The sequence below is a fragment of the Bidens hawaiensis genome, unplaced genomic scaffold (assembly GCF_021521415.1).
Source record: "Bidens hawaiensis isolate Kalapana, Puna unplaced genomic scaffold, B.hawaiensis_p1.1 tig00019799_1, whole genome shotgun sequence".
In the NCBI taxonomy this organism is placed as follows: Eukaryota; Viridiplantae; Streptophyta; class Magnoliopsida; order Asterales; family Asteraceae; genus Bidens; species Bidens hawaiensis.
In genome coordinates, this window is record NW_027493006.1 from 112,264 (window position 1) to 126,446 (window position 14,183).

The following is a 14,183-nucleotide window of genomic DNA, read 5'->3' on the forward strand; positions in this document are numbered from 1 at the left end:
TAGTTTAGTAGGTTGTGATAGACCTACAATGAAAGAGGTTGCAATAGAGCTAGATGGCTTGAGGAAGTTCACAACTCACCCTTGGGCTCAGCAACAAACATGTAGCGAGACTAAAAGTTTAGTATTAGAAGTTGAACAATCTGATCTTTACGAAGTCCCATTAATGAATGGTACAAATGAATGGGAATCATTTTCTGGTATTACAGATATGACGCTTGAAGAAAACAATCCACGTTAGCTTTGTTGGTGCTTCTTGTAGTACTATCCATTGTGTGAGCGTCACCACCATGCTTCCATTACTTTGTTATGAACGGTACTGTTGTTGTGTTTTATGTTTCGTATGATGTTATTTGTTTGGTTATGAGATCACTTATTATATTTTAGCTTCCTTGTAGTTGAAGATATGTACTGCAATATGGCATGACATTCTTGTAATCACTTGTTAAAGATCTTTTTTGGCCATTATAATGAATATGAGTTTCGTTCCGACCCGACACTGTTCTAATCTGAAACATGTTCTGACATGTCCCCTTTCGACTCAAAACCGTAATGACACGAACCGAACTGGGTTACCCATTTTTGTATCGACTTGGTCTTACACATTGCCAGAGCTCGCCTAATTCGACTTGTTGTTTAGGGATTAGTGTTTAGGGTTTAGGGTTTGTCGATCCTAACCGGTAATCACGAAATATGTTAATTTTTTAAGTTAAAGAAGTATAGCAATATTATACGAAAATTAAAGAATATAAAATGCTCGTTTTTATGATGTAAATTTAAAAAAATATATATATTAACGTGCGAAAAAATTATGGCCTCTTAAAAATCGTGGGGTAGTTGGTTTTGAATAAGGGTTAACTAAGTAGCTATTATATGTTCAAGTACCAAACTTATAAAATTACAAATATAAAAGTTACAAGCTTTTTCTCAAACGCCTAATAGTTGGAGCTTTTAGCTTTTAAGTTTTTTCCCCTAAACAAAAAACTTCAAGCTACTTCAGCCAAACAAGAAGAGGCATATTTTTTTCTAACTCGGCCAGGGCACTTGAATTCCCTGGGACACCATTGCTTAGACAGGACGAGGTGCATGCAATCCATTAACCACTAGCTAGGAAATAGGATTCAAGCAGAGGAATCATACCGGTGATCCCTCTTCGGCGACAAGCAACATAATTCCATGATTTACTTAGTTTATTCGATCACTTATTGAAAGAAACATGTCTTATATATCCGCCGGACCGTTCTTTCTTTTGATAAGGTGTTCACCTTATAAAATATTTATATTAAAATTTCGAAACTCATGGGTCCCATGAACCCGTGAGAATAACAATGTATGTAGCTTCCGCCCCTGCCTGAGTTTGATCCCCCATCCTCAGCAGTTTTAAGTGTTTTCTGTTCCTTGATCTCTTTTATTTTCCTAACTATTTTTTGTTGTTTTAGTTCTTCTTTTATATTTGTATCCCAGTGACATGTTTATTTTTACTTAAGTTTCACTGTTAATTTTATTCAAAATCGATTATCAGCAACTAGAGGTGAGCAACAACTAAATTAACCGGCTTAGCCGAAGAATTAACCGATTCGGTTAACCCATAACTGATTGACCGAAAGTTATGGTCCGGTTTCTGTAATTTTGTGTGTGGCGTAACCGAATTAACAGAACCGATTATACGTATAACTAATTAAAATAGGGGATGCTCATCAAAAATAATTGCAAGCAGCGTTTGTTAAGAAATTCTGGAAGTGTGGTAGTTGTGCTTGAATGTGTTAGAATGCGAAGCCAACTTCATTCCAAGATGTATAGTCAAAGTTATTCCATTGAATCCGCTACTGAGTATATATCATGAACAGTACAAAACTAGGTAGGGAAAGGATTAAAGGATATTTACATTATATGTTAAAATCTGAACTTAATAATTTAGTTAATTAGCTAGCTGCTAGTATTTTGTTGCCTTATAAGTTGATGATAAAATGAAGTTGTTGGGGCCTAAACACCATAGAAAACAATTTGGATTTGACACTTCAGCCTAAAATCTTGAGCTTAACACAACCAAAAATTGCATGTTTAGATTGAATAACGTCATCTAATCATTCATTATGAATCTGAGATCACTATACTTAAGATATATATTAACCATTGATCAGTTTTCGGTCTCATATGCATCAACATGGAGGTAGATCTAACGGTGGGGCTCGGACTGACTGTTGTATTTCGGGCCCATTCTCGACCAAGAAGCTCATAGCAAAACCCCAAGTGAGATGTGAATCTATGTGACAGTGCATTAACCAGACACCTGTTGTAAACCATATAACTTAGCTTAGAATTAATTAATAATCTAGATCATATATCAACTGAGTTAAAATATATATATAAGTTTTTTATCCACATAATACCTGGATTATCCGCAACGAATCGAAGCACAGACCATCCACCAACGGGCACATTAACTGTGTTTCTTTGTGGTGGATCATAGAGGTTAAAAACCCGAGTGTCTGTTTCTGGATCAAGTTACCAAAGCCCTCACCAATAAGGTAAAATTGGTACCCGTGAAGATGAACCGGGTGGTTTTCAGTTGACACGATCGCGGTATCTTGTAACACGATTTGCACTTGAGCACCGAATTTAAGTTTATACAGTTTAGTCCGGAAATCGGCTGCCAAAGTGCACGAGGAACGTTCCCAGTGTAGTCAAATGGCGTTATTGGAACCGGAGGGAAGTCAGTGGTGAAAACATTTGGTATGTTTTGGTAATAAGCTTGCAATAGTGAGGTTGTTTGAGGTAACACGAACGATACGTTGTTCATGCTAGCCGTGAAGCGTGTGTTATTCGGGCCTTGACAAGTTGGTCCAGGGCTGCAGTTTATTAGACCTAACCCGATTGTAAAAAACAAGTCATCGGTTATATCAGTTGGAACCGAGACCTTACTAGGACTTCTTAGTTGACTTGTGAAGGTGGTTACAGTAGCTGTATCGTTGTAGTTTGGTAACTGTGGTAATATGGGTTTTAACCGCAGCCCTGTTTGGCCACTGCACGGTGCATATTTATATGCAAGGATTGCAGTGGTGGTGGTGTTGTCGAATGGTGCATTTTGGGCACTTTCATATGCACGGGCTGCAATGTAGTAGTAGCCTGGAGCCTGGTCCGCCACTAGAATAACATCGCTTGTTTGACCGGGGCCAAGCATTAGTGTTGTGGTTGTAAATGGCTTCGTGTAGAGTGCATCGACTGCAACGACGATTAGTTTGTGGTTTGCGATTGTGAGGAAAAGTTGCTGAAGGAGGGCCGAGTTGATTATCCTCAAGAGAATCCTATCTCCGCTTTCTACATAGAATTTCATCGTATCTGTGATCATAAATATTATGTGGTTATAGGTTAGACTAATGATGTTTGAATAATATCAAGACATGAACTTTGTAACCTTTGCTCGAGCATCTGTAGAGGTCGCCTGGTTGCCCGTTGATGGTATATGCATCAGAAACGTTCGGGGCGCCACCAGAAAACAATGCCTGGTTCATGATATTGATAATATTGCCATTCCACCATTGGCCTGTACGTATATCGATCAAAGCAAGATTTTAGAATTGCAACCGGCCAATTACTTGATTTTGTTTCTAAAAACATGCGTTCGTGTTGTGGGCTCGTTGGCATATATACTTCAGTGACGTTATATGATCTTAGCTTTTGTGCGGTTTAATTACCAAGTAGAATTGGTATTTCTAGTTTAGGCAGCTCAAACGGGTAAGCAGATCCAAGTTTCGGGCGAATAATTAGAGCTCCATAAACTGTAGCTCGTAGCCATCCGCTATGAGCGTGCCACCACAATGTCCCCTCCTGATCCATTATAGTAAACCGGTACGTATAACTATTCCCTGGTTGGATCGAGCATTGAGTAATCTGGTCTGGACCATCTGTCCATGGCGTCCCAAGCTGCCGAATCCCATGCCTAACTAATAAAAAGGTCATCACAAGTTCACAACTAGTAAAACATAAAGCATCTTGTAGAAATCACTCACCAATGGATTGTGACATTGTAACGCGCACTATTCAAGACATTAATAACAAGCGTGTCTCCATTCCGAACCTCTAATGTTGGGCCCGGAAACTGCCCGTTAACTGTAATAATGTTATTCGTTTTGCAAAGTCTCTTTACGGGTGTTTCTTGAACCTGTTTTCGCAATTGTATTAACGAAATCAAGACTAAATTAAAATCGTCACAAAGGTGATAAAATACAAGATTACTTACAACAAAATCATGATACTGAGTTTCTGCATTAGCAGTTAAAGATAGAACATAAAGAATGCTAGTGAGAAGAGCTAATAAAGATGTACCCATTGGGTCCAAACTCATTGTGAGTGTTCATAAGTCTTGATATATAGGTAAGATTAAGTGTAACTTGCTAAAAATGGTCTAACCAAAATAATATTTGGTGCACCCACGGCCCACCTTCTCACGTGGATTTAAGAAAATAATATATTCGATTATGCATAGTCCAATCTACTTGAACTAACTTTAATAATATTACTGAAAAGTATATACAAAATGTAGATCGGATAATCATCTAAGACGGCGAATCCATTAGTATATGGCGGGTGATAGTCTCCCACAAGTTGATAAAAAGTTTTTATGTAGTTAACGAACTTTCTAGATAGTTATTAATTATTATTATTATTTTTTGAACGGCGTTTAAAACTACCCGCAATACGCGAGTGATCTTTCCTGATCTCAACACATTAAACTGAAAAAAACAGTTAATGTAAAAACGCTATGTGCAAAATAACTATAATTAGTTTAAAATAGGGGTGAGCAACTTAACCGTCATAACCGTTTAACAGAATCATAACCAACATAACCGAACCGATTTTAACCGATAGCCGACGTAACCGGTGGGTCGGTTTAGTGAATTTTTAAAAACCCAACAAATACGGTTCGCTTTTGTTTAAAGATAATTCCAAATCCACCATAACCGAACCGACCCATTTATTTAACCAACAATATGTTCAAGACTAACTTCCACCAAACATATGGTCGAATTATACCATTTTATAGTTTTAGTTCAACATTTGTTATTGAATTAACTTGGATTATATGTTGCGTTTTTTTTTTATATTTGCTATTAGTATTATGGAATATTATATATATTTTTCGACTATGTAAAGTCAATTTTTTTGTGATATTTGGTAGCAAACTTTTAGGCGCAAATATATTGTTTTGGTTACGGTTAACCGACCCAAACCAATTCATTATAATCGTCAAAACCGATTAACCGAAACTACCATAATGAATCTGTTATGGTTATGTAAATCCATTAACCGACATATCGGTTATGGTTATTGTTATGGGTTTGGTTCAAAACCACCCCAAACTAACCCTTGCACACCTCTAATTTAAAGGTATTATAGTAAAATGTACTTACAAAACCATGATTTGTAAAATAAATAAAACTAAATATAAAACGTTACTCATAAAATAAAAATAATATAATTAATATAAAATGTTATTTGTAAAATAAAAAAACTAATATATACGTTATTTGTAAAATTCAAATTATTAAATAACACGGTTATTTGTAAAGTAAAAATAGTTAATATAAAATAAAAACAAACTAATATAAAAATATCACATGTAAATGAAATAATTAATTTAAAAAGATTATTTGTAAACTTTAAATAATTATTAGCAAGAAAACGTATTTGTGGTTCCAACAAAGTCAACTGGTCAAACAAAATGCCCGTTTTGATGAATTTTCAATAACAAAAAAATAACTCTCATTTTGTCAAGTTTCTCCTGTCAATATGGGTAATTTTTCTTTTGTAAATATTTTGGTCAACGCATCATTTTGAAATTCTGAAGTCAATATTGCCATGCATGACTCCAAAAATAAGCCTCCAAAGTGGTTTACATGCACCATTAGGTAACAGTTGTTGCACCAAAATCATCTTTGTAGTTGGTTTAAATTATGTTTCCTGCATTCATTCTTATAACTTAATTCACTACTGACTTATAACCTAATCCCCCATGCATATACATACTACATATCTATATAAACCAACTCATTATCACCATCTAAACACACAACAAACCTTTACACATCTTTACATAACAAGCGTGATGAACACCGTCACTTGGGGTCTCTTTCTAAGCCTTCTGCTTTCCATTGTGTTTACTGCATTTGCAGAAACGCACCATCACGAGTTTAAGGTATGTCAAATGTTGCTATATATGATCATGCATATATGTATATTGTATTTGTTTAGTTATAAGGTTATTGAAGTACTATTGTGGCTGAAGGTTCAAGAAATAGCAGCAAGGAGGCTATGTAGAAACCATAGAATCGTTGCGGTTAACGGGCAATTCCCAGGCCCGACCCTAGAAGTGCGAAATGGGGATAGCCTTGTTATCAAAGTCACTAATGCTGCTCCTTACAATGTCACAATACATTGGTACTTTAAGCTATATTATATGCTACACATTAATAATTGTTGCTATTGATATAATGGTTTTCTGTTTTGTTTTTTTACAGGCATGGATTACGCCAACTGCGAAACCCGTGGACTGATGGGCCTGAATATGTGACCCAATGCCCAATCCGGCCCGGAGGAAGTTACACATACAGGTTTACCATAACAGACCAGGAAGGAACATTGTGGTGGCATGCTCATACCCGATGGCTACGCGCTACAGTCTATGGCGCGCTTGTTATTCGTCCTAAGTTGGGTTCCTCATACCCCTTTCCAAAGCCCAAAATTGAGTTCCCTGTTATTCTAGGTACATTACTCAAGTGATTACACACAACTAAGTTTTATTTTTTGATTTATTTCTGATTTAATGAGAATTAAAAGAAAATTGCCATTTTGACCGAATAAACTGACTAATTAGCCTTGACTTTTTTTAAAAGGAAAATAGCTCACTCATGTCCTAAGTTCATAACATGTTATGTCAGCCACTGCTCTGTGGATTAAGTCTGTTGTTTAATTTTTAATACAAATAATGTTATTGTATTAGTAAATTTTATTTTACAAGTCGCATTAACTATTTTTATTTTAGAAATAATATGTTTTTATTAACTATTTTTTATATTAATGAATCAACATTTTCATTTCTTACTATGAAACAGGTGAATGGTGGGACAGAAAAGTGATCAGTGTTCAAAGACAGGCATTATTCAGTGGTGCAGCTCCAAATATATCAGATGCTATCACTATTAACGCGCAACCTGGTGATCTTTTCAGATGCTCCAGCCAAGGTTAATAAAAATTATCTTAATTACAAATTCACAACAAATACTCAGTTCAAATATTCAAAATGTGGTATGCAGGTACAACAAAACTCACAGTTAATAAAGGCGATACGGTTCTTTTAAGGGTCATCAATGCAGCACTCAATCAACAGCTCTTTTTCAGTGTGGCTAACCACAAACTAACCGTGGTCGCCACGGACGCTATCTACACCAAGCAATTTACAACCAATGTCATCATGGTGGGGCCCGGTCAAACAACGGACGTCCTCCTGACCGCAGACCAGCAGCCCGGGCGCTACTACATGGCTGCACGCGCTTATGAAAGTGCTAGAAACGCGCCTTTTGACAACACCACCGCCACAGCTATCTTAGAATACAAAACCGCATCGTCAAGGCCAATTTTACCACAACTTCCAGCCTATAATGATACAAACACGGTTATCGCGTTCGCAAACCAAATAAAGAGTCTCGGTAAAATAACTGTCCCGACTAAAATAGACGAGAACCTGTTTTTCACAATTGGGCTTGGGTTCTTTAACTGCACTCCCGGGCCTAGATGCCAAGGACCTAACAACACGCGGTTTGGTGCTAGCATGAACAATGTATCCTTTGTGCTTCCAAAACGCGTGTCTTTACTTCAAGCTTACACACAAAAGATTCCTAATGTCTACACATCAGACTTTCCGCCTATTCCACCTGTCAAGTTTGATTACACGGGCAATGTCCCTCGTGGGCTGTGGCAGCCCGTTAAGGGGACAAAGCTTTATAAGCTAAAGTTTGGTTCTAGTGTGCAGATTGTGTTGCAAGATACATCCATCTTCTCAACTGAAGATCATCCTGTTCATCTCCATGGATACCATTTCTATATTGTTGGTCAGGGTTTTGGTAACTTTAATCCTTCAAGAGACACTGCTAACTTCAATCTTGTTGATCCGCCACAAAGGAATACAATCGACGTCCCAGTTGGAGGATGGGCAGCTATCAGATTTGTAGCAGATAATCCAGGTATACACCCATATGAATTTATTTATTATAAGCATGAAACTAATAAAGGGTCATGTTACAGGAGTTTGGTTTATGCATTGTCACGTTGATGCCCATTTGGCTTGGGGTTTTGCAATGGCATTCATCGTTGAAAATGGAGTTGGGGAATCTGAAACATTACTACCTCCTCCTTCTGATCTTCCTCAATGTTAAGATATTGCAGACAGCAAATAAAATATATATGTTCGTGTGATTCGGTCAATTATTTATGTTTTTTTTTTTCGGTTTTCACTTGGGTTATTAAAGCAGAATACGTAGCACTATTGAAATATACGGATCAATCTCCGGAGTGTGTATTCTAGTGTGTAATTTTATTTGCTAAAGAAGCAAGTGTAATGTTTAAATTCTTTAATAATTAAAGAACTTATCAAAATGTAATCAGTATTTTGTTTTGTATTATGTTTCTATCACATTACAAAGAAGCCTTGGCATGAGTATAAGAATGATGAGTCCAAACCATCCAATAACTCTAACATATACTCAAGCCACGCTTGAACTGAAAAGTGTCAAATCGAGCACATGATAAACCTTGGTCAAAGTATCAGCAATTTGATTATCATAAGTGCGTATCAAAATGATAAAACGTTGTGTTGACATCATGGCTGAAATGAAAGACATAATAATCTCAAAGTGTTTCATACAATGATAAAACATTAGGACTGAAAAAATATTCTCTTCGAGGTTGAATAAGCATGATTTTTTATTGTGGGCGAAATCGTAATGTTTTATTTCTTATGGTATTATAGAGGATACTTAAAAGCTAGAATATATAGGATTCGCGGAGTGGTTAAAAACTCGCTATTATTGGTTATGTAATGTTGGTGTGTATGCCCTTTAGCTCCTTGCTGATTTGGGTTTTATAATATTTTTATCCGTTTAAAAAAAATGTATGTAGTACCAATATTGCCGCACCATAATGGAGGTGGACTAGCAGGAAGAATGTCACACTCCGCCTTAAGGCCTGGCTTGTGACCTATTGATACCGATTTCTTACGCAAAGGAAAGTAATACTAGGGTGAGCGTAATAGCCTTAAGGCTAAAGACATAGGAATTTGAACCTTCTAAGTAAGCATCTAAAATGTCCTTCCAATGCTCTGTCATGAATCTAGTATATCACTTATAACATACTTGAAAAAATATACACCAGTTAATGTCATGTGAGTCGTAGTGTCAGAATCATGAATCCACGACCCATATCCGAGAGAAAACTGTCCCGGGTTTCAAAATACAAGCACTTCGGTTGCTGGGAGTCCAAGTTGTGAAGTATTTTGTTTGTCTGAATCTATTTTCTAATCTTGAACCCGACATTCATATATGGAATAAAGGCATGAGACCCAATCATACCAATGTGGTAAGTTAAATGTCCAGCCATATCCACGATTCAAATCTCGGAGCAGACCCAGGACACGGGTTAAATATATACAATCTGCGGTTCAAATCCACTAAAGCGGGTATGCTTTTGAAAAATAGGGCTAAATCTTATATCTAGTCTTATTAAGTCATGACCAGATTTGACCCATTGCAACTTAAGATGAATCATTATTAAAACACAGTATAATATGTGACAATCCATTACAACCTAATATGAATCATGATTGATGTTATTTGGGGGGTGTTTGGCCTAGCTTTTTTAACAAAGTTTCTAGCTTTTCTTTACAAAATAAGCTTAACTTGGTGTTTGGTTTAGCTTTTCAAGCTTATGTTTATAAGCTTATATAAGCTAATTTGAAGAAGCTTATTTGAAGATGATTTTTAGCTTATTGAAGAAGCTTATTTGTGTAAGGATGTAAGTTACTCATTTGCCCTCAAATGGTGGTGGATTAATAATTATTGAAGCAACTTATTACTATAGCAAATTAAAGAATGGTGGATTTAACAACTTATTATCAACTTGTAGAATATAAGCTAATCCAAACACTTAAAAAGAGCTTATCAAATAATAAAAAATAAGCTATAAGCTACTTTAAAATATAAGCATAAGTCAAAAAATAAAAGGTACTCATGGGTCATATTGGGTTCTAATTGATCACATAAGATCTTAATGGGTTATGTTCAATTGTAATGGTATGCTATCACTCATTACATCTAGTTAGACTCATCAACACCATGACCAAATAAGACCTGACCCATTATGTCACATCAAAACCAAGCATTTTTTTCTGTATTGAAGAGATAACTGTTTTCATTACTAAACTCAAAAACTATAATAAAGTGGCAGGTAAGCAAACAACAAGCAGCGACCTAACATGGCATGTTATTTACAACATATTATGACTCACTGGTTATTAAAGTCATAATATGATCCAATAAGGCTGTATATGACCTAGTAAGTTGACACATAGGATCTCAAAAAATAACAGCAAAGAACAAGAATTCAAATAACTATAACAATTAGTGTACAAAGTACAAACAGCACTTGGATGAATCACTCTACATGGTTTTTGTAAAACAAAAGGACTTGCACACAACTACTCAAGAATACATGGATTAAACAAGTATGATGAATTGAAACCTATGGCCACTACTATGCACTTTGCTCAACTAATCAAGCAAAGTCACACAAACATAAACCGAAACCGCATGATGATCTTAACATTGAGGAAGATCAGAAGGAGGCGGTAGCAACGTCTCTGATTCCCCGACTCCATTTTCAACTATGAAAGCCATTGCGAAACCCCAAGCAAGGTGAGTATCTATGTGACAGTGCATAAACCAAACTCCTGTAAAGATTCAAGAAACAGCTTCATGTTTGGTATGATCATATGCATTCAAGTATATTTAATAGAAAATATTGTATCTTTTCTCATCTTTTCTATTAATGTTGGTTTACCTGGATTATCAGCTACAAATCTGATAGCTGCCCATCCTCCAACCGGGACGTCGATTGTATTCCTTTGTGGCGGATCAACAAGATTGAAGTTAGCAATGTCTCTTGAAGGATTAAAGTTACCAAAACCCTGACCAACAATATAGAAATGATATCCATGGAGATGAACAGGATGATCTTCCGTCGAGAAGATGGATGTATCTTGCAACACAATCTGCACACTTGAACCAAAATTTAGCTTATACAGCTTTGTCCCCTTAACGGGCTGCCACAGCCCGCGGGGGACATTGCCCGTGTAATCAAACTGCAGAGGCGGAACAGGTGGAAAGTCGGTCGTGTAGACGTTAGGAATCTTTTGTGTGTAAGCTTGAAGTAAAGACACGCGGTTTGGAAGCACAAAGGATACGTTGTTCATGCTAGCACCAAACCGCGTGTTGTTGGGCCCTTGACATCTAGGCCCGGGTGTACAGTTAAAGAACCCGAACCCCATTGTGAAAAACAGGTTCTCGTCTATTTTAGTCGGGACTGTGATTTTACCGAGACTCTTTATTTGGTTTGAGAACGCGGTAAATGTGTTTGTGTCATTATAGAATGGAAGTTGTGGTAAAATTGGCTGTGAAGTTGCGGTTTTGTACTCTAAGATTGCTGTGGCTGTTGTGTTGTCAAATGGCGCGTTTCTAGCGGTTGCATAAGCGCGTGCAGCCATGTAATAGCGCCCGGGCTGCTGGTCAGCGGTCAAGAGGACGTCTGTGGTTTGACCGGGCCCGACCATGATGACATTGGTGGTAAATGGCTTGGTGTAGATAGCATCAGTGGCAACTACAGTTAGTTTGTGGTTAGCCACACTGAAAAAGAGCTGTTGATTGAGTGCAGCATTGATGACCCTTAAAAGAACCGTATCGCCTTTATTAACAGAAAGTCTCGTGGTGCCTTGGCTCGAGCATCTAAAAAGATCACCGGGTTGCCCGTTAATGGTGATAGCATCGGATATATTTGGGGCTGCACCAGTGAACAAGGCTTGTCGTAGAACACTAATCACTTTTCGGTCCCACCACTCGCCTAGAATAACTGGAAACTCGATTGTGGGCTTTGGAAACGGGTATGTAGTACCGGTCTTAGGACGGATAACGAGCGCACCATAGACCGTGGCCCGTAGCCATCGGCTATGAGCATGCCACCACAATGTCCCCTCCTGGTCAGTTATTGTGAACCTGTATGTGTAACTTCCTCCGGGCCGGATTGGGCATTGGGTAACAAATTCAGTCCCATCGGCCCATGGGTTTCGTAGTTGGCGTAATCCATGCCTAAAAAATACAACGAATCGTTATTGCATTAATAGCAATGACTTATTAAATCAGTAGGCAATGCAGCGTTAATGATAAAACTATACCAATGGATTGTGAGATTGTAAGGAGCAGCATTTGTGACTTTAACGAAAAGGGTATCCCCGTTTTGTACGTTTATAGTGGGGCCCGGGAATTGCCCGTTAACGTTAACGATTCTATGGTTTCTACATAGTCTTGTTGCTGCTTGTTCTTGAACCTGTGGAATATAAAGTAGTATTATTCATTATTAGTTATTACCCATAGAAAAACATATAACTGATATGTCATGATGTGACAGCTTACTTTGAACTCGTAGTTGTGTATTTCCGCGAATGTAGTAAAAGCAAAGGAAATGAGAAGGCTCACGAATATGGCCCAGGAGATCGACATCTTGCGTGTCGTTTTTCGTGACCAACAGATATTGTTGTTAAAACACTTATGGTTAAAGAAGTGACAAGGTTTGTTGTGTGTATAAATGATGTGATAAGGGGCAGTTTATATAGATATAGTTTGTGTTGGGGTTAGGTTTTGAGTCAATAGTGAAGTTAGAGGGAGAGAAAACTTGGTTGATTTTGGTGCAACCACTAGTCTTATTATTTTTTAATTATAATGTGAAGCAGGACACTAACTTTAAGTAATTATTTAAGTGATGCATGGAACTGGTACATAGGTGTCCTCTTAGTAGCATCAAAAGTAGTTATAGATAACATGCTAAAAGGAGTTCGGGTCAAATGTATAAAGTTATGGATTAATATGGCAAAGGCCTTTACTTTATAAGCCCGGATCAAATGGTAAATTAGTAAGACTAAGAGGATGAAGTGATGTGGACCGTTTGAGTCAACTCAGGTCATATTTTAGATTGAAGCGGGTCGGGTTAAACTTGGGGTATCTATTGTATCAGGTTGACGTTTGAGGCTTGACAAGTTGAAGTGTCTAACCCAGGCACAACCTATAGTTTTGTGTCAAAGATTTCAACTCTCACCTAGTTAAACATAAATCCATGCCAATCCGAAGATGGCCCGTTTTAACTCAAGAGTAGTTACGAGAAAGAAAAAAATTAAGTAATTAACTTCTGAAACCAAAAGAGGTTAGTGGGTCAACTCAATTGTTAACGGGTCAACTGGAACACAACTTTTCAAAGAGTTCAACCTAAACATGACTCGTTTTTTAAAACGAGTTACACAGGTCAACCCAAAATCTAACAATATCAGTGCTTTATTTTGGTTCGTGTCAGCCCTGAGGTGTGATCCATTTAGGGACCATCACTAATTAGTTAATGTTAAGTTTTAGTTAGGGTTGGTTTACTTGTCCTTCTCAACCATTTAAGGAAAAATTGTCATCTTTTACTATTTATAAACAAAAAAGTCAGCATCGTCCAATAAATTGTAATAATTGATCTGTTTTCAAACAATGTTGTTCAGCTACAAAATTTGACTTGTTATTGTTATAAGTTATAAGTTATAAGTTATTATTTATTACTGTTAGACCGTTATTACAACAGGTTGAAATCTACAAAAACTATTGTAAAACTGAAACGTGCATTTATTAATTATTCAAATAAAATAAAATAAAACAGAATCTTAATTAGGCAACCTGGTCCAACTGAACCAAAAGAGGGTTTGGTGTAGCAACTAACCGTAAATCATTTCTTTTGCCATTTTAAACGACGTATGTAGACTTTGTCTACAACACCAAGGGTCGGGACCTAGGTGGTCGTACTTATAACTTATTTGTATGCAAAATCGAGTGACTTTC

At 37.0% G+C, this 14,183-nt stretch overlaps 2 protein-coding genes and 1 pseudogene across 3 annotated transcripts; 1 reads left to right on the forward strand and 2 right to left on the reverse strand.

Annotated features, from left to right (window-relative positions):
* Nucleotides 1-2,156: 2,156 nt before the first annotated feature.
* Nucleotides 2,157-4,330, reverse strand: LOC143559282 (laccase-13-like; annotated as a pseudogene). The gene is made up of 5 exons (XR_013139907.1): nt 4,238-4,330; nt 3,693-4,159; nt 3,413-3,541; nt 2,388-3,336; nt 2,157-2,287 (listed from the first exon to the last, which is right to left on the reverse strand). The product of XR_013139907.1 is annotated as a laccase-13-like (transcript).
* A 1,761-nt stretch (nt 4,331-6,091) lies between these two features.
* LOC143559281 (laccase-3-like) lies at nt 6,092-8,429 on the forward strand. Its single transcript, XM_077047910.1, has 6 exons — nt 6,092-6,193; nt 6,284-6,435; nt 6,516-6,760; nt 7,110-7,238; nt 7,311-8,237; nt 8,299-8,429. The coding sequence occupies exons 1-6, from the start codon at nt 6,104-6,106 to the stop codon at nt 8,427-8,429; spliced, it is 1,674 nt and encodes a 557-aa protein (XP_076904025.1). The 5' UTR covers nt 6,092-6,103.
* A 2,256-nt stretch (nt 8,430-10,685) lies between these two features.
* Nucleotides 10,686-12,818, reverse strand: LOC143559256 (laccase-3-like). Its single transcript, XM_077047892.1, has 4 exons — nt 12,732-12,818; nt 12,494-12,645; nt 11,107-12,407; nt 10,686-10,996 (listed from the first exon to the last, which is right to left on the reverse strand). The coding sequence occupies exons 1-4, from the start codon at nt 12,816-12,818 to the stop codon at nt 10,866-10,868; spliced, it is 1,671 nt and encodes a 556-aa protein (XP_076904007.1). The 3' UTR covers nt 10,686-10,865.
* Nucleotides 12,819-14,183: the final 1,365 nt, after the last annotated feature.

Bases quoted from the DNA above. Each gene is read 5' to 3' on its own strand.
- LOC143559281 (XM_077047910.1), top strand. From the start codon at position 6,104: ATGAACACCGTCACTTGGGGTCTCTTTCTAAGCCTTCTGCTTTCCATT. The intron at 7,239-7,310 runs GTTAATAAAAAT...TGTGGTATGCAG, and splicing joins TTTCAGATGCTCCAGCCAAG to GTACAACAAAACTCACAGTT. The intron at 8,238-8,298 runs GTATACACCCAT...GTCATGTTACAG, and splicing joins ATTTGTAGCAGATAATCCAG to GAGTTTGGTTTATGCATTGT.
- LOC143559256 (XM_077047892.1), bottom strand. From the start codon at position 12,818: ATGTCGATCTCCTGGGCCATATTCGTGAGCCTTCTCATTTCCTTTGCT. The intron at 12,408-12,493 runs GTATAGTTTTAT...TGTATTTTTTAG, and splicing joins TACAATCTCACAATCCATTG to GCATGGATTACGCCAACTAC. The intron at 10,997-11,106 runs GTAAACCAACAT...GAATCTTTACAG, and splicing joins ATTTGTAGCTGATAATCCAG to GAGTTTGGTTTATGCACTGT.